At 38.6% G+C, this 25,582-nt stretch overlaps 2 protein-coding genes across 2 annotated transcripts; both read right to left on the reverse strand.

Moving 5' to 3' along the window:
- Window positions 1-12,900: 12,900 nt before the first annotated feature.
- On the reverse strand, window positions 12,901-13,827 carry LOC126681448 (uncharacterized). The gene is made up of 3 exons (XM_050376989.1): window positions 13,782-13,827; window positions 13,612-13,697; window positions 12,901-13,455 (listed from the first exon to the last, which is right to left on the reverse strand). Exons 1-3 carry the CDS (start codon window positions 13,825-13,827, stop codon window positions 12,901-12,903), a joined length of 687 nt encoding a protein of 228 aa, XP_050232946.1.
- A 1,787-nt stretch (window positions 13,828-15,614) lies between these two features.
- Window positions 15,615-18,507, reverse strand: LOC126681449 (uncharacterized). Its single transcript, XM_050376990.1, has 5 exons — window positions 18,409-18,507; window positions 17,529-18,129; window positions 17,064-17,351; window positions 15,682-16,109; window positions 15,615-15,620 (listed from the first exon to the last, which is right to left on the reverse strand). The coding sequence occupies exons 1-5, from the start codon at window positions 18,505-18,507 to the stop codon at window positions 15,615-15,617; spliced, it is 1,422 nt and encodes a 473-aa protein (XP_050232947.1).
- Between the last annotated feature and the right edge of the window lie 7,075 nt (window positions 18,508-25,582).

The raw sequence follows: 25,582 nt of genomic DNA on the forward strand, positions 1-25,582 counted from the left end.
TTGATTTTTCTAGCTAGCCGATTAAAGAATATTTGAAATTAGTGATTAAGTCCATTGTCTCTGTGGGATCGATACTTGGTCTTCCAAGTTATATTACTTGAGCGATATCGTACACTTGCGATTATTTGCCAACAATTAATCTAATTAAACTGTAAATTTAAGAAAATTAAAGTCAACAGCAAGAAATTAAATCTGAACTTGAATTATCTTAACTGTTTCGCTTGAAATTAAGATCTAGGTGTTGCTTCTTCGTAATTTGAAGATGAAGATGTCGAATTGATGGAGATAGCTGATGAAGTTTATCAAAATCAATTCGCGATCAGAAACTGAGGTAGAATAACGATGTATGTTGACAGATTAATTTGTTTAAATCTGAGCTGAGGGGAAACAATGAGCTGAGAGGAAGAGAGAGAAAGATGAGCTGAGAGGAAGAGAGAGAAGATGAGCTGAGAGGAAGAGAGAATTTAATGATGAGGAGAGAGAAAATAAATGAAGTTATGATTTTTATGCTATTAGGGTTTAATATATAGAATCCGTATGAAAGTAATAAAATAGGGCGCACATGGTAGTTTAGAAAAGGCAAACTTGGACCCGTATAAAAGATAAGAAATGGGCAAAGTAGGTTGTTTGTGTAAAAAGCCCATTAATTTATTACCTTCTGATATTTGCATTCCCCCTCTTCAATAATATTATGGTTTATTGCTATTATTGTCTCACTACAACATTTTCATTCTTAGAGACAAAATAATGGTCTAAAAAAACTTAAATTTTCGTCGCTAAACGATTTTAAGACGAATTAATTCGTTGCCTCACTGTCGCTCTCCTCTTTTCAATTTGTACTATATATAAAAGCATGGAGAAAGCAGGGGGGAGGACAAATTTATTTAATAACCCTTCCTATATTATTACTAATTGGTTGTTTAAATTTAAATTTATTTAATAACCCTTCATATATTATTGCTAATTAGTTGTTTAAATTACAGTTTTATAATAATTTATTTATTACATAATTTTAATATTCATTTAATGAGGAAACAATCGTTCTTTAATTAAAACTCCTTAATCATTTAGAGAAAACTGAATAGGAATTTTAGCAAAATTTTCAGGGTTTGCCAGCAACATATACAATATGTGTTTGCCATGACCATTATTCCACTTATCCTCTCTACACCACAAGTCTAGTCTAATCTATATACATATACTATATATGAAAAATTACGGATAAAAACAAACATTTTTATATTGATATTTTTAATATTATTTTACCAATAAAATTAATAATTTTAATCTAATCTATAAGATATTTTCTAATCCAAAAAAAACTCCGACTTATTTCTAACTAATTATAAATAAAATATAATAATATAATAATATAATTACATATAAATTTACTATAGCTCATAAGATATTTTCTAATCTAATAAAATCCCGAACTAATTTAACATTGATTATAATTTAAAGGGTTAATGTCAAAAAAAATCACAAACTTTACACGTTTTCTCATTTTAATCACGCAGTTTAAATTTTCTCATTTTTACACACGAACTACCATTTTTTTCTCAAATTCATACACGGTGCTGAGGTGACACTCATTCATTGGTTAAAAGTGACATCCACCGCAACAAATTACACCAATGGAACCGTGACACCTCAGCACCTTGTATGAATTTGAGAAAAAGTGGTAGTTCGTGAATGAAAATGAGAAAATTGAAACTGCGTGATTAAAATGAGAAAACGTGTAAAGTTTGTGAATTTTTATGACATTAACCCTAATTTAAAATACATCAGTATAGCTATAACAAATAATAATTTTTTTAATGAATCAAACAAATAATAAATTTGATTCATATAAAAATTGACGAGTCATATTACAAGTCACGTGCGTAGCACGTAATGCGAAACTAGTTATAAAAAGAAAGACTATATATTAATAAAAAATAATATTTCAAATCATGTATAACTAATTCAATATAGATTAAAAGATTAAATATGGACGTGTAAAGTATGAGACATCTAAGTTGTTATTAATTACTTTGGGTTATTTCTAGTAGATAGTTAAACATATTATGAGTGTTTTGTTCTAACTGTATAGTTTATAAGAAAATATTTATTTGACAATTTTTCATCAATTTTCTTCTCATTTTAATGATAGTAAATGATGATAACCGAACTCTAGAATAATACATATACCAAGTCATATAGGATCCAGTCGCCAGAGCGAATCCAAGGGCTCGCCCAAAGTTAACGATGTCCAAGTCATAGAGGCTCCACCATGACTAAACAACTCAAGATGATTCACCCGAATCCCCAGAAAACTGAATCCCGCAGGACTCGGTGAAACCCAAATTTATATTGCCAGCGGATCTGACTACATGAGTAACTTAAATACTAAAAGATTCTAGAAGACTAGATCTTGCGAAATCATTTTCCTACTTGGTAACATATTCCTAGATGGAAGCCTGATGCTATTTAGGAAGACATTCTTGAATATGAATCTTGCTAAATAGGAATTCTTTTCCTATTTAGATTCATACAATTGAATAGAAATCCCTTTTCTATTCCAACTCCAAAATAATCCATCATGTTCAATATATAAAGAACTTAAGGTATGCCTACAACAAACAATTACATTCAATACAACTCCCTTAAACTCAAAGAGTGACTTAGGCATCAGAGCGCTAATCAGACAATCTGTATTACCCCGTGTTTTTGATTTTTCGGCTTTGCTATCCGCTACAAATTGGTTGTTGGCATGAATTCGTTGTTCTTTTGCGTTTCGGCAATGTTCTCGTTATGTTTTCGAAATCGATATCTCTCAAACGTACCCCGTCGGATCGGGCTCATCTTTGGATATGTCATTCCTAAGAGGATTATCTTTCATTCGACCGTTCAGATCGTCGTTTGACTCTTTTTAAGGTGTTAACCGGACTTGGAACCTGACCTTCCTGGTTGGAGGTCCGGGTTGCTCTAATTGAGCAACCAGGGAGTAAACCGATCCTACAACCGGTTCTATCCAGTAGAACCAGCCATAGGTCCGGTTCGTTACGAGTTTTCAGTCTTTAAATACACCGTAGCTCAATCCATCCGCCTCCTTTCAATTCTAAAGCCCTAATATGATTATGTACACTGAAAATACATAATTTCCTCAATCTAACATGTCCAAAGTCGATTCCTAACACTTAAAATGAGATTTTACATTCCTTTCGTGAGATCTAAGCGAATTCTTCGTACTTGTTCATCGGGGGATGGCTTGGTGATTCTTCATTTATTGGTCCAGCCCTTTCATTATTGATTCAATACATTATTTATCAACACATATATCATCTTTGGGTAATGATTCATATTCATTTGATTTCATGTTTTGATGTTATGCGATTATTGCATAGAATTGTATAATCTAGGGCTTTCGCTTGTCGAATCCATATTAATTCTATGTCATGTTCTTGCTATTGATTGGTATGTTTATGATGGTGGTTTATATGTGTTTAATCTAAGGTAAATGGTTTCAATAATGTTTATGCATGTTATCGATTTGTCCTGTGCGTTTGTTGCGTAGATAGGCGATTTTTGCGATTTATGCTTGTTAAATCCGTATGATGTTTTGATGATGGGTTAGCTACTGATTTCATATCATATGTTAATTATATGATTGATTATAATCTAATGTTACTCGATGTTTCATGATTTAATCTATTCTAGCGTGATTAAGCATTTTTAGGCAATTTCTAGCGATTTTATATTATCGATTTGTTTGGTGATATTGAAAAATGATTAGATATGATTTGTTTTGATATATTGGATATATGTATGTCAAGTTACTGATCTATATGGTTTGGTATTGATGATTACATTTTGGTGTTGGCGTTTGTTTGTTAAAATGCTAGTTTGGCGATTCTTACGTCAAATTGTGTCGAAACCGATTATGATCTTTTGAGATGTTGTATATTCTAATTTGAACTCATAGTATATGATATAGCATGTGTATTTTCGGATCCCATGATTTTGTTATGGGTTTTGCATGTTAAGTCCGAAAATGTGCCAAGTGTTGTATTTGCCGCTTTTGTTGGAGATTGTTGAATGCATGCCTAATTGAGTCCGATTGCTTTGCGTTGACATGGAATATATGTAATATGATTAGTAAGCATGCTAGTGATGATGTGGTCTGGTTTTGACCAACTTATGTGTGTTCGTCCATTAGGGACTTTTATCGAACACTTTATGGGCATGTTGTTATACTTGGGTTGTTGAGTTGATTTTGAGTTCCCTTGTTTTCTAAATTGATAATATGGTTTATCAAATGGTTTATGGACTTTAAACTTGTGGTTCTACTTTGATTTGATGTTTGGTTTGCGTTAGACTTGGGTCGCCCAATTTGTGAGTATAGGCTTGGCAGTTGTGATAACGGCTAACTCACCACTTTGGTTTTAACTTGGTTTATTAATTTTAACTAAGTTATTTGAAAAGGATTTCCGGAATATATTTCTAAGAGGAAACTCAATTTAAATTTGATTATTGTTTCTTAGACCCGTCGACTGCTCATGCTTCTGAGTCTAGCCTACTTTGGGATCGACGAGTGTCACGACCTAATCTCATGGGCCGAGACCGGCGCTAGGGAATGGGAGTGGTAGCTCCGAAACCCGTAGCAAGCCTAAAAATACAAAACAATTTTTCGCAAATATCAAATATCATGCATGACATACTCATTCACGTGTCATGCTAAGAACGTGCCAGGCATACATATCCTCTTGCAGTCATAAACATTAAAGAATGCAGCAGGCGTAAAACATTCATAACTTTAAAACATTAAAGTTATATTTACAGAAAACCATTTGATACAAAACGTCTATCTACTGCAGCTCTAAGAGTAAAATACTATTTCTTTACATACTTTCAAAAATACAGACTTCTGGAAGTAGGATAGAAGTCTGTTGCTTCAAAAATGTCTTTCACCTAGAAGGGAAAGCTGTGAGGGGTCAGTATATGGGATTATACTGAGTGAGTTCATATATTTACTAGTAAGTATCCAAACAAAACGTAAAACAATGCAGTAGCATTCAAATCATATGCAACCAAGTACAAGATCCGACTGAAACCCTAATCCTCGAACGTATCAATCATATATAATCAAATCAAATTAATCCAAATGGTCCGACCCGGGAGTGTTCACACTCTACCACGTCGATCGCGACCAGACTCTTAATCCCACAGTGTGAGTCCAACTCACTAGATACGAGGACTCCAGGTTACACCGTAACCGAGTGCTTACTCGTATCGAATTCATTATCCAACTTCGAAAACTCATATTCATAATCAAGATTACAGCTGTATAAAATCAAAACTGGTGATCACACAGTCCTATTGTCGCCCAATAGGTAGCACGTTCCATCAGATCAATACTAGTTTCAAACCAATCATATATGTGTTTCATGTCAAAACATTGCATTGAAAGCATTCAATTCAATTGTAAAGCAATATAAAATAATTGCTTATGTAAATACTTTAAAAGTAAATTATATAAACTCACTGAAAATGCTTATCCAAAAATACGTCGGGGCATAGAAACGTCAAGCTTCTCGAGCTCCTAGTCCAGCTACTTCTTGCCTTGCCGGATCTAAAACAATTCCAAAACATTGACTCACATCAGAATCATATTCTAAGATTGACTCTAGACTCGAGACACGATGCGTTAAACTTATTAACCGTCGTGCTTCTCACGCGTATATCCCGATAAACGATTTCTAACTCGTTTACGGATCAAATATCCCTTCTAAATCAATTCTTGTTTAACCTCGTTAGGTTAACGATTCAAACTAATCGACAACTGACCGAATATCAATCAATTTCCAATCTCGATACACGTATACAAAACGGGTATTAAAAACAACACGATTAGGGATACAAGGGTCCGGGTGCACGTTCGTGCATTGCGGTGCACGATCGTGCACGTCCTGTTGGTGCACAGTCGTGCACCATATGTTGGTGCACGGCCCCCAAAGTCCGTTTTCCAGGGCTTTCTGACGTGCTATAGGCATAAAGACGATCCTAACGCATCAAAAACGCTTATTCTAAGCTCAAAACGCTATAAACCAATCCTATAATCGTTAAAACGATAAAATCGTTAAGTGGCCTAAAACTTTAACTCGATATATCAAGAAATCCATCCATCCAAACGATAAAACGTCAAGCTTACCGTGATTCGCCACTGAAATACTATCGTTTCAAGCTATAAAACGTCAGAAACGGACGAGAAACGGAATCGAGCGACAGAACCGTAAGTTAGCGTCGTTGGAAACGAAAGAAAATGATCTGATGATGATGAAGGTCTGGATCCTTCTCTTTGAAGAAAAACTTATATATATAATGGTCAATTTACACTTTGGTCCTTGTAACTTTTTAAAAGTTTCAATTTAATCCAAAACCTATCCGCGTCCAAATTTTAAACGGTCTCCGATTGACTCGAAACCTTTACCATTAATACTATTAAATATTTCACGGACCTTGGCGAAATAATTATTATCTCGGGATTTATATTTTATTTTATATTAATTTCTGAAGTTATTTCTTTAATTCCCATAAAATCGCTTAATTAAAATTATTTTGAATTCCCGATATAATTAAATTAAATCCTTCTTAATTTAATTTATCGGAATTTCACGACACGTGACACGACTTAACTATCTTAAACTATTTGGGGTATTACAACGAGGTTTTGTCCCCATCTACTTTGAGATTCGGTGGAGATTCTTCTCACCTACTTTGGGTGTCTTTTCAGTACTCATTCCCTAATGCTATATATGTAATTATATCAGGATTTTATGGTTCTAAAGATTTTCCACTTAATAAATGTAAATAGTAGTATGAATTCATCTCAATATATTTGACCCGCATTGTTTCCCCATTTTCCAAGTTTATGATTTTTGAGTGCACCTCATAGATCTCTGGTTTTCACTTTCTATTGGAGGTCTTCTTTTGCTTTAATAAAGATGTCAAACTATTTAACTCTTAGACATCAGTAGTATTAGTAGATTCCCTTGTATGTAAACTAACGAATTCACTCAGTTTCGACTGACCCCCCCAACAGTGATTGGTGCATGTGTCTAGTTTTGGCAAGCCAGACTTCTATCCTTGTTCCATAAGTCTGAATGGTGTACATAATCGACAGTGCTGCAGTAGGGCCAGGTCCTAGTTTTGTGTATGTTTATCAAGCAGTGTTTATATGTTTTGTACGCGCTCTGATCTGTAAAAATATTTTGACTTCCGCTTTACACTGTTTGTTAAGTGATGGAATGCGTTGTGTTAGAATATGAGATATCCCACGGTAAGACCTAGATTCTTATAAATGTATTGACTTCCGCTTTACTCTGTTTGTTGGTGATGGAACGGGCTGTGCTAGGATATGAGATATCGCACGGTAAAACCCAGGTTCTGATATAATGAATTGCTCCGGGTTTGAACTGACGTGTATACGTCAAATTGTGTATGGTTTTCAATGAAACCATTTTTCTATATGTACGTTTTGAAAGGATGTTTGCAAAAAATTTACGCATGGTTTTTGTATTTTAAAGGCTCTCTAGGATTTCAGAACTACCATTCCTATTTCCTAGCGCTGGTCACGGCCAGAGATTTTGGGTCGTGACATGCTCATCCATAATTGAGACCCGCTGTTGATTTTCTTCTCGCTTAGTGTTAGCAAAAATACTAACTTGTAGTAATCCGGAAATACGGAATCGATCCCACGAAGACAAGAGGTTTAAAGTGAGCGAACACGTAAATAGAAATTCAATTCGGAAAGCAACGATCAATTGAAGGTTCAAGTATCCAATTACTAACTAAGAATTAAACTAACGTGAAATTGCAATTTAAACAAGTAAAGAGAATTAATTATCAAGAATCTAATTCAATAAAAGGGGAATGTCAAGGAGTTAGCAATCCAACCTAGGTTATGCAATCATGATTGGTTAAAGTGTAAACTACCAAGGACCGAGCGAGGCCTAAAACGTCATTCCCGCTCTCTCGAGCCTCAAGGAATGCCAAAACCGCTATCTAGCTATTTAATTACACCAAGCTCACTCTCGTGTTACAAGGCAAACTAAATCAATATCAAACGATTAATCAATCCGCTCCAAGGTCACCTAGGTTCAAACCCACTCTCGTGGAGCTCTAAAATCTAGGTTTTCTAACCTAAAGGTCGATCTAATCAACCACCTCTCGGTGCGTCAATCAAACTATGACATTGATTAAGGTAGCTAATCCTAATCACGCAATGAGTAATAGGAAAGAAACAAAAGCATACAACACTAAGGACCAACCAATCAATCAAACCCCTAAGTTATCATACTAACCCCCTAACAAAGGAAATTTAGCTACTCATATTTAGATTAACACAAACAATCAAGGAATGAGCAAAGTAGAACATTAAAGTAAGAAGAATTACCTTGATTAAATAAGTAGAGCAAACAACCATAAAAATAATGAAGATTCACAATAAGTAGCTTGTAATAAAAATGAAGATCTTGTTCTCATAAAGCAAATAAAACTTTCATCAAGCTCCAACAATGGAGGAATCTCCAAGGAGAAGATGGCTAATCTAAAAGAGGTAAAAACTAGAGAATAATCTAAAATGTCTACCACTTGTTGTGTACCCTAAAAAAGATAATGTGCTATTTATATGGGTTACAAATGAGGTAAACAAAGGACACCCTTCTAAGGAGTGTTGGGCCTAAAATAGAAATTGAGCCCTTGAGTTTTGTCTTGTCTCGAAATTCAAATTCTGAGCTCCTTTTTAAGGGGCTCGATCGAGCCATCCACTTAAGAGTGAGGGCTCGATCGAGCCTTATGCCTTGAAGAAACTTCTGGACAGCTTTGTTCATAGGGCTCGATCGAGCCTTCCTTCATAAGTGAAGGGCTCGATCGAGCCCCTCCTTTAAATGTCCATATCTTGCTCGTTTCTTCGCTCTTTCAACTCGCTCCTATTCCGATACTTGATTTCTTCATTCTTTAAGCCCAAAACACTTCGCATTGCTTCATTTTACCTGAAACGCTAATACACAAAATAAGCACACCAATACGGGGAAAAAGCGCTTCAAAGTATACTAAAAACAAGCGAAAACAACTCCTAAACATAGGTGTAAAATGCACCTATCAAACCTCCTCACACTTACCCTTTGCTTGTCCCCAAGCAAGAAATGAATCTCACTATCAAAACAACATCAACAACCTTGGTGATTATGAACTCATGTCAACAACCGAACTCCCAATCAATGAAGACACAAAAACAATCAACTAGTATTATCAACCACAAGCGATGCAAACAAATGAGGAATGCAATTATAATGACATAGTCCAATGACATTGAGAATACTATCGATATGGCATCATGTCAAGCAATCTCGAAGTTACAATCATCTACGGGACATGCACACATTGGTCCACAAGAATTGGCAATTCATGGCATATTGTTCATAGACATCAAGTAAAAGCAATTTAATTCTCTCAAGATGGCACTCCAACACTCAAGTGTTTCGGGTAAACAATTAGGCTCACTACATGCGAAAATTCACCATAAGCTTGCTCTTAGTCCCGAACTCCACTACTTGATTCGGTAATCAACAACTATCATATGGACTTGTGTAAGGGTTGTAGCTTGGCTAGGGGTTAGGGGTAGGAAAATTTGGATAATTGGCTAAAACTTGACTTGAACAACTAACTTATTATGCACTTTTTGACCTAACTCGGATTTTCAACACTTGTAAATTTTTTTTTTTTTTATTTATTTTTCTATTACCTTTGTTTATTCTTTCTTTCTTTTCTTTTTCTTCATTTTTCCTCTTTTTTTTTTTTTTTATATTCTTTTTCTTCTTGATATTGTTTTTATTCTTTCTTTGTTTTGATTTTCTTTTTCTCGAGGAAAATTCCTATTCTTTGAGCACTTTCACATTTTCTTCCTAATCATCAAGCTAGTGTCACAATCTTTCAAAATTAAGTTATTCAAATCAAATTAGGGTGTTTAAGAGGTAAAATGTTGAAGGATAATGGTGTATAATTGGTGTGTATCAAGGAAGGGTTTAGGCTCAAATGGTGAATTCTAAGGGTGAAGGGTAGGCTTTTAAAGTGGTCTTATCCGAAAATGGGGTTAGTCCTAATGCCATACTCATTTAGCTATTGACACTCAACCATATAGTCTCGAACGGACACCAAGCAAGTTCTAGGAATTAGCAAGCAAACGACACTCATCAAAAATAATTAGGCTCAATCAAACACTCAAATAAAAGTGGTGTCATGCCAAATACTTAATTCCTATGAACACATGCCAATCATGCTATCACATTTCAAAATGGCACCAATTTTTACAATTTAAAGCGCATATCATGCATCCGCATTAAGTACCACGGAAATTGCCAAAATCACAACAACCAACTAATTGAATTCACCCTAATCTCATTGAAACATGTCATACACATTGCATTTCATTAAGCAAGCATCAACATTTGATTGAATAAACTAGAAAACATACTTGATGACTTCATTGATCGGGAAATACATTAGTTGACAAATTCCAAAAATACACCAAGGCCACTAATCATGCTTTCAACAAACTAAAGCCAAAGATTTCGTGCTTAAGGTGACTCTAAACAACCCAAAATAAATAGCGCAAACACTAAAAACAACTTAAAATAAACGAAAGCATAAAACATAAGAAAAACATAAAAGCAAGATACAATTTCACAACCAACCCTCCTCACACTATTTCTAGCTTAGTCCCGAAGCGTGAAATAGAGAAAAAATAAAGCGTGAAATTGAATAAGAAAGAGTTGGAGAAAATCAAATCTTGCTAATCGAATGCCGGGGGTTCCGGAGATGGTGTGGGCGATGGGTAGTGTGGCCCGCCTTGGGCGTTGAGGTAATCCCTCAATTTCTCCTCTTGCCTTCTTTGCCTAGCCCGAAGGTATTTCATCATATACCTTTGTTCCTTCATGAATTGGCGTTGTTCCGCCTCAAAGTCGCTCGGGGCTTGATGATGACTAGCTTGGGCCCCTTGGAACTCGGTTTCGGGCCAATTCTCCCATTCGGCACCTTGCTCTTCTCCTTGAGCGCTAGTTTCCGCTACACCCTTGTCTCTCCTCCGCACTTGTTCTTTTTGAGGCCTTTGCCTCGGCGCCTCAACTTCTTGCTCTTGTTCTTGCTCGGTGTCTTCCTCTTCATCACTCGGTGATGGAGGTCGAGCACCATGTCGGCTCACATAAGCGGCTCTTCGATAGTAAGGCACAATTTCTCCTTTTTTGACATATGAAGCCGCCCGCAAGTGCTCCATGTTGATCATTTTCGGCTTTTCCCACTTGTAGTCACCGAATTCCAACGTCTCACTCTTCGCTAGCATAGTGACAAACCACCCAAAACCAATCTTTTTCGTACTTAGCTCGGGTATTTCACCAATATTGCGCATGAGCCTATACGCCGAATTAACTCGGTATGCTTCCACCTCCGGGTGTAACATGGCGTTGAAAGCCAAAAGATCCTCCTTAGCCAACTTGCTATATTCGTTTCGACCACAAAAAGTGTGACCGTACCATTTGAGGACTACCACATGTGCGGTATCCATCACTTTGTTGGTCTTGGAGGTGTTGGAGTTGTAATGATCCAACCCGGAGAGTTCCTTCCAAATGGCGTGCTCATCAAAACCGACCCCCGGAATGCATTTCAAACCTTCATTGCTCATTTTGAAATCCCATGTCAACTCATCCAATTCATAATGAGCTTGTCGTCCACCCAATCGAAACTCAAACTCGGTAAGCGATTCTCCACTTGTTTTCAAAGTTGTGAAAAACTCATAAACGAGAGCTTCACAATAGTCATGAGGGAGTTGTGCCAATTCAAGCAAGTCTAAGCGCCAAAGAAGCTTCTTCACCATAGCTTCAATCCCTAATTTCTTCATGGTTTCCCAATCAATTTGGAATGGCTTTGTAATACCTCTTGCTTTGAGTTTCTCATAGAGCAAGCCTTCCTCTTCGGAACGGATTTGAAAAGGTGCGTTGAAACGTCGTGTGAGAGATGCCGGAGTGTTAACCCCAACTTCTCTTGCTCCGGAGGCGGTAGTTTTCCGGCGAGAACGAATGGTGGTGGTGCGTGGAGCTTGTTCTTGAGGTGGTTGGTTTTTAGCGGACTTGGATGATTGCCCGGATTTTCCCATTAGAAGAGTAAGGAAAAGGGTGTTTGAAAGTGTGGTTAGATTTAAGGTTCGCCGGAGGATGGTGGGGGTAAGGTGGTGGCCGAATTTTTTGAAGTAGAGGAGGAAAGCTATGGAGTTTTCTAAATGGGGTAAAAAGAATGAGGAAGAAGATGAATGAATGTGGACATTTATGGCAAAAATGAGGGGGAAACACCTTTGATTTTGAATTTTGAATTTGAAAGCTTAAGATGAAGCCACCTCACCCATCCATGTGATTTGTGTTTTCTTTTAATGGCTTGAGATCATGCCACATCATCAATCCAAACCTCCACCTTTGAACCAATCAAATTAAAACAATCCATGTCTTCTTTAAATGGCTTGGCTCAATCGAGCCCTTGAATTTTAGTGAAGGGCTCGATCGAGCCTTATGTGGGAAAAATTCCCTGCTTCCATTTATAAAGGGGGCTCGATCGAGCCCTTCACTTAAGAAGGAGGGCTCGATCGAGCCCTATGTGTAAAAGGGGGCAGAAATTTTTTCCTTTCCACTTGATTCCTACACACCAAAAACGAAACATACCCGGCATCAAATCGAACATAAATAACAAAAAGATTAACACAAAAACACAAGATTAAAAGCTAAGAACATAAAATAAAAGGTAGAAAATCGAACCTCTCGGGAATGCCTCCCGAGTGCGCTTGTTTAAAGTCGAAAGCTCGACTATCTCGCGGTGAATTCAAGTAGGAGTGGTGAAAGAAACTACATCTTCCACCCGATTGGTCAATGGCCCAAGATATGGCTTGCATCTTTGTCCGTTGACCTTGAAGGTCTCACCCTTAGAATTCTCCAATTCTACCGCACCGTGATTTGCCACGTTTCGGATTTTAAACGGGCCACTCCAACGGGACTTAAGCTTTCCCGGAAACAACCGCAAACGAGAGTTATAGAGAAGGACGAATGAACCAACCTCTAGCACCTTGGGGGCAATATGGGCGTCATGCCATTGCTTCGTTTTTTCTTTGTAAAGCTTGGCATTTTCATATGCCATGAATCGGAATTCATCCAACTCATTCAATTGAAGCAATCTCTTTTCCCCCGCCTTCTTGAAGTCAAAGTTTAACTTCTTAATAGCCCAATACGCTCTATGCTCAAGCTCTAGAGGAAGATGACACGCCTTCCCATAAACAATACGGAATGGTGACATACCGAGTGGAGTCTTGTAGGCCGTCCGATATGCCCACAATGCGTCATCCAACTTCAAGGACCAATCTTTCCGAGATCCATTCACCGTCTTCTCGAGAATTCTTTTCAACTCACGGTTCGAAACCTCAACTTGGCCACTCGTTTGGGGGTGATAAGGTGTGGCGACCCGGTGATGCACATTATACTTCCTCATAAGAGCTTGAAATTGCCGATTGCAAAAATGCGAACCACCGTCACTAATAACCACTCTAGGAGTCCCAAACCGATTCACTAGCCGCTTAAGAAAGCTCAACACCACTTTAGCATCATTAGTGGGCAAAGCCTCCGCTTCTACCCATTTCGAAACATAATCCACACATACCAAAATGTATTGGTTTTTGAATGAAACCGGAAAAGGCCCCATGAAATCTATACCCCATACATCAAATATTTCCACTTCTTGAACCGAAGTCAAAGGCATCTCATCTCTCTTCTAGATGTTGCCTACACGTTGGCACCGATCACAATGGTCAACAAACTCCTTGGCATCACGAAACAAAGTTGGCCAAAAGAACCCGCTCTCAAGCACTCTAGCGGCGGTTCTTGCCGAACCATAATGTCCGGTCTCATGACATGAACTCAAAATGGGCATCATTTCCCCCAAAGACACACATCGTCTCAACATCCCATCCCCACATATTTTAAACAAGAAAGGTTCATCCCACAAGTACCTTTTAACATCGGATAAGAACTTCTTCTTTTTGTGAGATGTCAAATCCGGAGGCATGACTCCCGAGGAGAGGTAGTTTGCAAAATCGGCATACCATGGTGTCTCCACTTCCCGAATCATCATAAGCGTTTCGTCCGGAAACCGCTCATTAATCTCCACACCAATAGGAATTGGTTCCGGATTCTCGAATCTCGAAAGGTGATCCGCCACCACATTCTCCGTACCCTTCTTATCTCGGATTTCTACATCGAACTCTTGCATGAGAAGAATCCACCGAATAAGCCTAGGCTTTGCGTCTTGCTTAGTGAATAGATACCGTAAAGCGGCATGATCGGTGTATATGATGCATTTTGACCCAAGCAAGTATTGTCTAAACTTATCGAGAGCAAAGACAACCGCCAACATCTCCTTTTCGGTAGTAGTATAGTTGAGTTGTGCTCCCGCCATAGTTCTACTAGCGTAATAGATCACATGCACCCGCTTGTCCTTTCTTTGCCCCAACACGCAACCCAATGCTTGGTCACTAGCATCACACATTAGCTCAAAAGGCAAACTCCAATCCGGAGATGAAATAATGGGAGCGGTCACAAGTGCCGACTTTAGCTTCTCAAAAGCATCTTGGCAATCCCTTGTGAAGTCAAACGACGCATCTTTTACTAGCAAACTTGTCAAAGGTCGTGCGATAGATGAAAAATCCTTAATGAATCGCCGGTAGAAACCCGCGTGGCCCAAAAATGCCCGAACTCCTTTGACCGTAGTCGGAGCGACTAATTTTTCAATAACCGCCGTTTTTGCCCTATCCACTTCAATTCCCGCCTCCGATATCCTATGCCCGAGTACAATGCCTTCTTCCACCATAAAATGGCATTTTTCCCAATTTAGTACCAAGTTTGTCTCCACACATCTTGCTAAAACCCGCCTTAAGTTCGATAAGCAACCATCGAACGAATCGCCAAACACGGAGAAGTCATCCATGAACACCTCCATAATATCTTCAATCATATCGTTGAAGATTGAGGTCATACACCTTTGAAATGTGGCGGGTGCGTTGCATAGTCCGAAAGGCATTCGCCGGTATGCAAAGGTACCGTAGGGACATGTGAAGGTCGTCTTTTCTTGATCTTCCGGGAGGATTAATATTTGATTGTAACCCGAGTACCCATCAAGGAAACAATAAAACTTGTGTCCCGCTACCCTCTCTAACATTTGATCGATAAATGGTAACGGAAAGTGATCTTTTCGGGTTACCTCGTTGAGCTTCCGATAATCGATGCATACTCGCCAACCGGTTACCGTCCGTGTGGAGATTTGCTCTCCTTTTTCATTCTCCACCATTGTCATACCGCCCTTTTTAGGAACACATTGAATGGGACTAACCCACTCACTATCCGAAATCGGGTAGATTATTCCGGCGTCGAGGAGCTTGACGATCTCTTTGTGCACTACCTCCTTCATATTCGGATTCAATCTTCGTTGCCTTTGAGCCGACTTCTTTGACTCGTCCTCGAGATTAATCTTATGCATCACAATTTGAGGACTTATTCCTCGAATGTCAGAGTTTTGCCAACCCATTGCTAACATGTGCTCTTTCACCACTTGCACAACCTTCCTTTCTTGATCCTTAGAGAGCTTGTTCGAGATGATTATCGGCAAGGTCTCATTTTCCCCAACAAAAGTATACCGGAGGTGTGGCGGAAGCGGCTTCATTTCAACCTTCGGGGGCAACTCCGAAGATGGTGGAGTCACACCATTGCTCTTGTTTAAACTTTCCGGCTTCGGTTCATCCTCTCTAGTATATTCGTCATCCCCCGACTCGGAATGAAACGAGACTTGGGAAATGTGTTGAGAAAAAATTTCTGCCCCCTTTAACTCATGGGGCTCGATCGAGCCTTTCATTAAAAGGGAGGGCTCGATCGAGCCCTTAGTGTTAAAGGAAGCAGAGATTTTTTCCTTTGAGAAGCTTGCCAACTCAAAATTTTCAGGAATTTCCCCCTTTTCTTGATTCAACACTTGCACATTTTCTTGAAGTTGTTCTTGCACAATCTCATCAATCAAGTCTATCCTCATGCAATCCTCCTCCTCGATGGCATTCCGCATCACTCTCTTCATATCAAACTCCACACTTTCCTCATCAATTCTCAAGGTGAGCTTGCCGGCATGAACATCGATGAGAGCACGCCCGGTGTTCATAAAAGGGCGACCAAGGATCATAGGACATTCTTTATCCACCGCATAGTCTAAGATCACAAAATCCACCGGAAAGATAAATTTATCCACTTTAACAAGTACGTCTTCCACTATCCCATACGGCTTTTTGAGAGAGTGATCGGCAAGTTGCAATACCATCGAGGTGCGCTTTACCGGTTGATCACCAAACAAAGACCTAAAAAGAAACAATGGCATCAAGTTAATACTTGCCCCAAGATCACACAAGCAATTTATAGCATTCATATTTCCTATAGTGCAAGGTATAGAAAAACTCCCTGGATCCTTAAGCTTTGTTGGTAGGGTGCTTTGGATTATGGAACTACAATGCTCCGTGAGCGGTATTGTCCCACCTTGCTCCCAACTACGCTTGTTCATAATTATATCTTTCAAGAATTTTGCATATTGGGGCATCTCCCTTAGTGCGTCCGCCAAGCTTAGATTAATTTGCAACTTCTTGAAAATCTCAAGGAACTTATGAAACTTTTCGTTCCCTTGAGCTTTCCTTAACCGGCTTGGGAATGGAACCGGTGGTACAAACGGTGGCGGCGGTGGTGGCCTCACATAGGGCTCTTCAACCTCGACAACCACTTCCTCACATTCCTTTGGCAACTCTTGACTTGAACTTGCTATGTCAATTACCACTTGAGGCTCATCCTCCTCGACAACTTGCCTCTTTCCATTGGCTTTCTCAAGGGTTCTCCCGCTTCGGAGCTCTACCGCCTTAACATGTTCTCTAGGGTTGTTCTCCGTAGTAGATGGCAATCCCCCTTGTGGTCTACCTTGAAGATTGATAGCAAGTTGAGAGATTTGAGTCTCAAGCATTTGATTAGTGGCGGCTTGATTCTTTTGAAGTTGCTTCATCTCTCTAAGCTCATCCATCAACTTAGCAAGCATATTCCCTTCATCCATGTTTCTTTGAGGTTGAAACCCGGGAGGATGTTGAGGTCTAGCACCCGCATTGTTGCCATGACCTTGATTGTGATGGTAATTTCCTTGTTGTTGGGGAGGTCTATTTCCACCTTGGAAGCTTGGACCCGCTTGATTAGGCCCTTGAGCATTGCCTTGTCCTTCTTGATTTCTCCACCCGAAGTTTGGATGATTCCTCCATCCGGGGTTGTAGGTGTTAGAGTAGGGGTCATTAGCTTGCCTTTGTCCCCCGATGTAGTTGACTTGCTCACTTAAGGCTTGACCCGTAACTAAGCATTCTCCTCCCGAATGGCCAAAATCACCACAAAATTCACAACCTACTTGAACATAAGCCACCGGAGCGTTTCGTTGCATAGGAGCGACTTGTTTCTTGAGAGCATCCACTTGAGCTTGAAGCGAAGCATTTGCGGCTTTTATGGACTCCATCTCCCTCACTTGATCAAGAGTCATGAGTGACTTTTGAGTAGGTGGCGCTCTTCTTTCCATAGGACCCCAAGTACTACTAACCACGGCCAATTTCTCCACCAATTCAAGGGCTTCCTCATAGGTTTTTTGCATAAGTGAACCCCCCGAAGCCGCATCGATAGTGGCTCGGGTAGTGACATTCGTCCCATCATAGAAGATTTGTATAACATGCTCTCTATTGAGCCGATGATGGGGTACACTTCGTTGTAAATCCTTAAACCGCTCCCATGCCTCATGAAGTGATTCTCCTTCAAATTGGACAAACTCAAGTATGTCTTTAGTCAACTTTGTAGTCTTGCCATGAGGGAAATATTTGTTAAGGAAGGCTTGAGCCAACTCCCTCCAATTGTGAATGGACTCATTAGGTAGAGAGTGCAACCAAATGCTAGCCTTGTCCCTCAAGGAAAAAGGGAACATCCGAAGTTTAATTTGGTCCGCCGTTATCCCATGAAGCTTGAATGTGTTTAGAACACCCAAAAACTTGGCGATATGCTCATTAGGATCCTCATGACTCAACCCAAAGAAGGCACAACGATTTTCCAAAAGTTGAATGGTACTTGGCTTGATCTCAAAAGTTGCCGCTTGAACCGGCATTGCGAAGCATCCAAAAGTTGCATTGTCCACATCCGGCAAGAAAAACTCACCCAAAGTTTGTCTTTGTTGGTTTGGCACTTGTGCGTGCGCTTGGGGTCGATCATCCCTTGGGTGGTCTTGTTGCCTTGGTCGGTTCACATTCCCTAATGGAGGAGCGGGTGGATATTGTTGTTCCCCTCCATCCATTAGAGGATTGAACCTCCCCTCTTCATCGTAATTGTTTCCCTCGTTATTCATAACTTCGGGTATACGGGCTCTTCTTCTTACACCTCTTTCGTAGTTACCGAGGTTATCTTGGAACGGTTCTAGTGGTAGATTTGCTCGTCGCGTATTGTGCATACACAAAAATCAAATTCCCTACACAAACAACAACAAGAAAACCGAGTGTAAACCACGAAAGATAATTAATAACAATAAACCAAAAACAGAAAATAACGCTAACTCGACCGAATTTCACAATACTTTCAATCAATTAAACGCAACCTTGTCCCCGGCAACGGCGCCAAAAACTTGTTAGCAAAAATACTAACTTGTAGTAATCCGGAAATACGGAATCGATCCCACGAAGACAAGAGGTTTAAAGTGAGCGAACACGTAAATAGAAATTCAATTCGGAAAGCAACGATCAATTGAAGGTTCAAGTATCCAATTACTAACTAAGAATTAAACTAACGTGAAATTGCAATTTAAACAAGTAAAGAGAATTAATTATCAAGAATCTAATTCAATAAAAGGGGAATGTCAAGGAGTTAGCAATCCAACCTAGGTTATGCAATCATGATTGGTTAAAGTGTAAACTACCAAGGACCGAGCGAGGCCTAAAACGTCATTCCCGCTCTCTCGAGCCTCAAGGAATGCCAAAACCGCTATCTAGCTATTTAATTACACCAAGCTCACTCTCGTGTTACAAGGCAAACTAAATCAATATCAAACGATTAATCAATCCGCTCCAAGGTCACCTAGGTTCAAACCCACTCTCGTGGAGCTCTAAAATCTAGGTTTTCTAACCTAAAGGTCGATCTAATCAACCACCTCTCGGTGCGTCAATCAAACTATGACATTGATTAAGGTAGCTAATCCTAATCACGCAATGAGTAATAGGAAAGAAACAAAAGCATACAACACTAAGGACCAACCAATCAATCAAACCCCTAAGTTATCATACTAACCCCCTAACAAAGGAAATTTAGCTACTCATATTTAGATTAACACAAACAATCAAGGAATGAGCAAAGTAGAACATTAAAGTAAGAAGAATTACCTTGATTAAATAAGTAGAGCAAACAACCATAAAAATAATGAAGATTCACAATAAGTAGCTTGTAATAAAAATGAAGATCTTGTTCTCATAAAGCAAATAAAACTTTCATCAAGCTCCAACAATGGAGGAATCTCCAAGGAGAAGATGGCTAATCTAAAAGAGGTAAAAACTAGAGAATAATCTAAAATGTCTACCACTTGTTGTGTACCCTAAAAAAGATAATGTGCTATTTATATGGGTTACAAATGAGGTAAACAAAGGACACCCTTCTAAGGAGTGTTGGGCCTAAAATAGAAATTGAGCCCTTGAGTTTTGTCTTGTCTCGAAATTCAAATTCTGAGCTCCTTTTTAAGGGGCTCGATCGAGCCATCCACTTAAGAGTGAGGGCTCGATCGAGCCTTATGCCTTGAAGAAACTTCTGGACAGCTTTGTTCATAGGGCTCGATCGAGCCTTCCTTCATAAGTGAAGGGCTCGATCGAGCCCCTCCTTTAAATGTCCATATCTTGCTCGTTTCTTCGCTCTTTCAACTCGCTCCTATTCCGATACTTGATTTCTTCATTCTTTAAGCCCAAAACACTTCGCATTGCTTCATTTTACCTGAAACGCTAATACACAAAATAAGCACACCAATACGGGGAAAAAGCGCTTCAAAGTATACTAAAAACAAGCGAAAACAACTCCTAAACATAGGTGTAAAATGCACCTATCACTTAGCAGCTACTGAAGTCGTTCTATCATCACCATTGCGCTGATGATTCGGAAGAACTTTACCCATGCTGTTAGCTGCCAACAGCTTACATAACGTACCCGAAGAGTAAATACTCGTTTTATCATTCCAAATTTTAACCTCATCCGACCTCTCTATCCTAGGCACTAAAACATTAAAACCTGTCTATAAATCAATTAACAACGTCAAAGCGCTACCTTTCAAACGCCGCCTCCAACGCCACTCCAAATTCCAAATAACATTAATAGAAGCATGCTTTTGGTTTGAGAGTTGAAAAAGCCGAGGGAATAAAACATTAGCCTGTCCATCCTTCATCCAAGAATCATACCGAAGCGAAATAGAATCTCCCTTACCAACCTTGAAATTCAGATTAGTAACAAAAATTGACCAAACTCTTTGATCGATACCGCAGGTTCTTCTAATGCTTTTCCAAATAAACGAAAACTTTTTGATATCCCCATTTTTGAGAAATTCCCAATCCACCACATTAGAGCAACTCGAAACGACTTTAAAACGACGATAATTTTCATTAGTAACCCTCAACTTTTAAATCCATTTGAACAACAAACTTTGATTTCTAACTTGCAAACTAGAAATACTTAACCCACCAATTTTCAAATCTTGGCAAACCACCCTCCACGAAATTTTACTCAGAACCTGAGTATTAACATCTCCTTTCCAGAGCAAACGCATCATGTAGGATTCTAGCTGAGACTGAATTGCTCGCGGCATACTAAAAATTGACATAAAATACACCGGAATACTGAACAACACAGATTTGATAGGAACTAACCTGCCTGTAGGAGAAAGTAAAGACCCTTTCCATAAAGCCAAACACGACTCGAAACGCTCCACCACATGATCCTAAGAACCCGAAGAGAGTCTTCTTCTGGCTAAAGTAAAACCTAAGTTCTTTATCAGAAACGAATTAATCCTGCAGCCAACTACCTCCGCAACTATCAATAAATCCATCTTGCTAATCTGAATTCCCACAGTAGAGCTCTTATAAAAGTTAATAGTTAGCCCCGAGATTAGCTCGAAACATGTAAGAATACGAGTCAAATTCTTCAGCTGATCAATGTGATAAGGATCATATAAAATGGTATCGTCCACGAATTGAAGCATCGAGATATGATCCTGATTGTCAGTGTATGAATACCCCTGAGTTAACCCCAATTCCATATATCTAAGTAAGCGCTTCAAACCCTCCGCCGCTATAACAAATAGATAAGGAGAAATAGGTTCTCCTTGACCCACCCCCTCTGCAAGCTAATAGGGTCTACAGGACTGCCATTAACCATAACTAACGTAGTGGCGAACGAGAAACAACAGGACATCCACTCTAAAAATTTTGCAGGAAACTTCATACAACTCATTACCGATAACAAGTAACTCCAATCAATGCTGTCAGAAGCCTTCTGGAAATTGTTAGAGAATTTTCACTCACTAACTTGTAGTAATCCGAAAGTCGGATGTCGAACCCACAAGGACAAGAGGTTTAAAGTGAACGAATGCGGATTTTGAAGTTCAATTCGAAAAACGACAAGTAAATTGATTTAGATTAATAACTACGGAAATTAAACACTAATTGAACAAACAATTAAACGCTAAATCAATCAATAATAACTAGGCAAGCAAATTATAAACCAACAATCGAATACTAAACGGTTTAGTGAATAGGTAGAAGGCGCTTAGAGGTTGCTAATTAGGTTTGAAACGTTCTAGCTAACCGGGGTTGTTTGGTAATTGGTTCGGGTCAAGTCTTTCTAAAATGCCTAATCCGCTCTCTCGAGTCCGCAATTAGAACTAATTGAAATTAAATTAATACACCGAAATCTAAATCGCTCTCGCGTAATTAGATTTCGATTTTACTAATTTAATCCAATCATGAAGCTAACCTATAACCGATTAAGCCCTAAACCGCTCTCGCGTGATTAAGCCCTAATTAATTGATTTGCTAATTCCGGGTTATTAAATGACTCTCGCCTAATTAATTAACCTTTTAACCTAGGAATAGGAGATCAATCTATCCTAGGCATTAAGCACACAAATCACTACAAACCCTCATACCCAATCAAACCCTAATCAACTAATAACAATCAACCTTCATTAACAACCCCTAAACAAGGGGTTTAGCTACTAATCACAAACATACTAACAATAACTAATAAGTAAGAAATAGGAATAAACATAGTGTAGAGATTAATTACCTTGTAATAATTGAAGACCCAAAGCATAAAAGAGATAATGAAGAACAATAATAAAGGAACCAATAATCTTCTATTAATAATAATAATCTTCAATCCATAACAAAAGCTCAAAATATAACTAAGAACAAGTGTAATTCAAAAAGCTGAGAATAGTCAAGTAAAAATGGGGGCTACAAATCTAACAATGAGTGCATAACCCTAAAAGGAAATAAAGGGGTCCTTTTATAGTTTAAGGGCATAAAAGGAATAAAAATACATCAAATGACAAGTCTAAATGAAGCAACCAATCAAATTAGACTAAGTATTTGTCCTCATGTGCTCTTTCAGCTCTAAACCACGTTTCTTCATTAATGAGGTGTCTCTGACAGAAATGGAGGCGTTTCTTCCAAAATAGGCTTAACTAAAAACCCATCTGCAACTTTCCAGAGGCTGTCTCATACGAGACAGAGTTGTCTCGGACGAGACAGGCTTAAATTATGCCTGTCTCGGACGAGACAGAAGCTGTCTCGTACGAGACAGGCTTCTTTTGACAGCTACTGCTTCTTCCTTCACTTTTCTCCCGATTTTCCTTGATTTGCACCTGAAACACTTCGACATGAAAATGAGCGACAAATGATATAAAAACATGCAAAGTTGCTATGAAATACTACAATTAGACATGCCAAATAGGTGTAAATTATACACGTATCAGAAATCACGCTGTAAAACAAGCCATTTCACCTTATTCCTCGAAGCCGAATGGATGAACTCATTAGCAATCATAGAGCACTCCTACATACTTGTACCTTTAAGAAAAGCATGTTGATTTCCAGACACTACTTTGGTCATCAACGTTGCTAACCTCCGCAAAAGAGCCTTAGATAACAATTTGAAGAAACCGTTAACGGGACTAATAGGTCTATTATCCTTTATATTGGCTGAACCCACCACCTTGGGAACAAGAACCATAAAGGATGTGTTAATACCCTTAGGCAAGATATTGAATCTGAAAAAATCTAAAAACAATTTCATAAACACATCTTCATAAAAGGCCAAGCGTTCTTCTAGAAATAGAAGTTAAACCCATCAGGCCCTGGAGATTTCTTCTCCCCAGAAGAACAGATAGAAGCAAAAAATCTCCTCCTCTGAGAGTGACGTGACTAACGAATCACTCTCTGCCGACAACAGGCGGCTAAATCGCAAACCAGTAATATCAAACCGGATGCTGTCACCTCTACTATATAAACGACTATAGAACTCTCTAATATGAAATCTGAAATCCTTAGGCTTTTAATAAACTATATTTTCAGATTAGATCAAAGAAATAAGATTGATTCTATAGTGAATCGAAGCCATACTGTGAAAAAACTTGGTATTTTTATCTCTTGTTGTATTCCATTTTAATCTTGATTTCTGAACCCAAAGAGATTCTAATCTCTTCTCTGCTTTCCACAGATCCTCTCTAAGACTAGACAACTCATGCTTTTCCTCTTCAAAAATAATACCCATATCACCCGCAATCTCTGATAGGAGTATTTTACTCCTATTTAGAGTGTCGTTTCCGCATGCTTTTATTATGTTTTGTCATGTTTTTATGGTATTCTGAATGCCTTATTGCATGTTTTAGTATTTCAGATACTTGGGAGCATTGCGGAAGCATTTTGGTGCAAAAGATGGAAAAGTCGACGAAAGAGAGGCGAAAGCTCATTTGCAATTCTGAAAAGCTGACCCCTCTGCACTATTTGACCAATTTGGACCGGTTAGAGGTCTCTAATGAGTTTGTGTTCTTCATAAGAGTTAAAGTAGACATCCTATGCTTTCCAATGGTTCAAGAACCAACTCATTTGGACATTTCTACACCGAGTTATGCAGTTTTGAAGTTTGTGGTCATGAAGTCTGTGAGTTGCACGATCCGTGCAAAGCCTTGCTCGATCCGTGCACCCATGAGTAAGTTGGGTTGCACGATTCGTGCAAAGGCTTAAAGGTAGAATCGAAAATCTGAAGAAAAGGACAAAGCTTATGCACACTTCCTCTTTTGGCCCAACACTCTCTTGTAGGATGTTTTTATTTCCCTTTTTGAGAACACTATAAGTACTAATTTATGTTTCAAATTAGGGTATGATGCAACATTCATTACTTTTATTCCTTTTGTGTTGCCTCCTGAAAATAGCTTAGAATCTCTTTAGAGTTGTGTGCTCCATCTTTTCCACCATTGTTGGTGAAGTTGAAGCTTTTAATGTTTGATTGAACAAGATCTCTTATTAATTAATGCAAGTTTATTTATTGTGGAATCTTCATTATCTTGTATGAGTTATTGTTCTTCCATTTTACTTAAGGTAACCTTTCTCTACTTTTTAATGTTTAGTTGTTTGATTAGTGCTTGTATTGAGAACTTAGCCATGAGTGGCTAAGCCCCTTGTTAGGGGGTTGGTATAATAGCCTAGGATTGTATTATTGGTTGGTTCTTAATGTTGTTTACTCATGTTTTACTCCTATTGCTTATTGCTTATTTAGGATTAGCTACCCTAATCATGTTTAGAGTTTGATTAATGCACCAAGAGGTGGTTGATTAGATTGACTAATAGGATTGAAAACCTAGGTTTTAGAGCGCCACGAGAGTGGGTTTGAACTTAGGTGGCCCTAGAGTTGATTGATTAATCGCTAGTTAATTGTTTGGCTATGCCTTGTAACACGAGAGTGAGCTTGGTATTGATTAGGTGATTAGGTAGCGGTTTTGTTGTTCCTTGAGGCTCGAGAGAGCGGGAATGACGCATTAGACTTCACTCGGCCCTTGAAATACTTCCGATTTGACCAACCATGAATGCATGACCTAGGTGTGATTGCCAATCCCTTGACGTTTCCCTTTATTGATTTTAAATCGTTGATAATTAGTGCTATTTGAGTTATTGCATTTTAGCGTTTAGTTTATTCTTAGTTGTTAGAATTGTTACCTAAAACCAATCTTTAATCATTGCTTTCCGAATTGAATCTTAATACATTTAGATTGATCACCAAACACCTCAAAGTTCCAACTTCTGATACGAAGCCTCAGCTCTTTTAATCTTTGAATGAGATTAGAAGAAGTCAAACAAATATCTTTCTATCTCTCATTAACAAACTCTTCGAACTCCTCA

This window comes from Mercurialis annua, linkage group LG5, assembly GCF_937616625.2.
Source record: "Mercurialis annua linkage group LG5, ddMerAnnu1.2, whole genome shotgun sequence".
Lineage (NCBI taxonomy): Eukaryota > Viridiplantae > Streptophyta > Magnoliopsida > Malpighiales > Euphorbiaceae > Mercurialis > Mercurialis annua.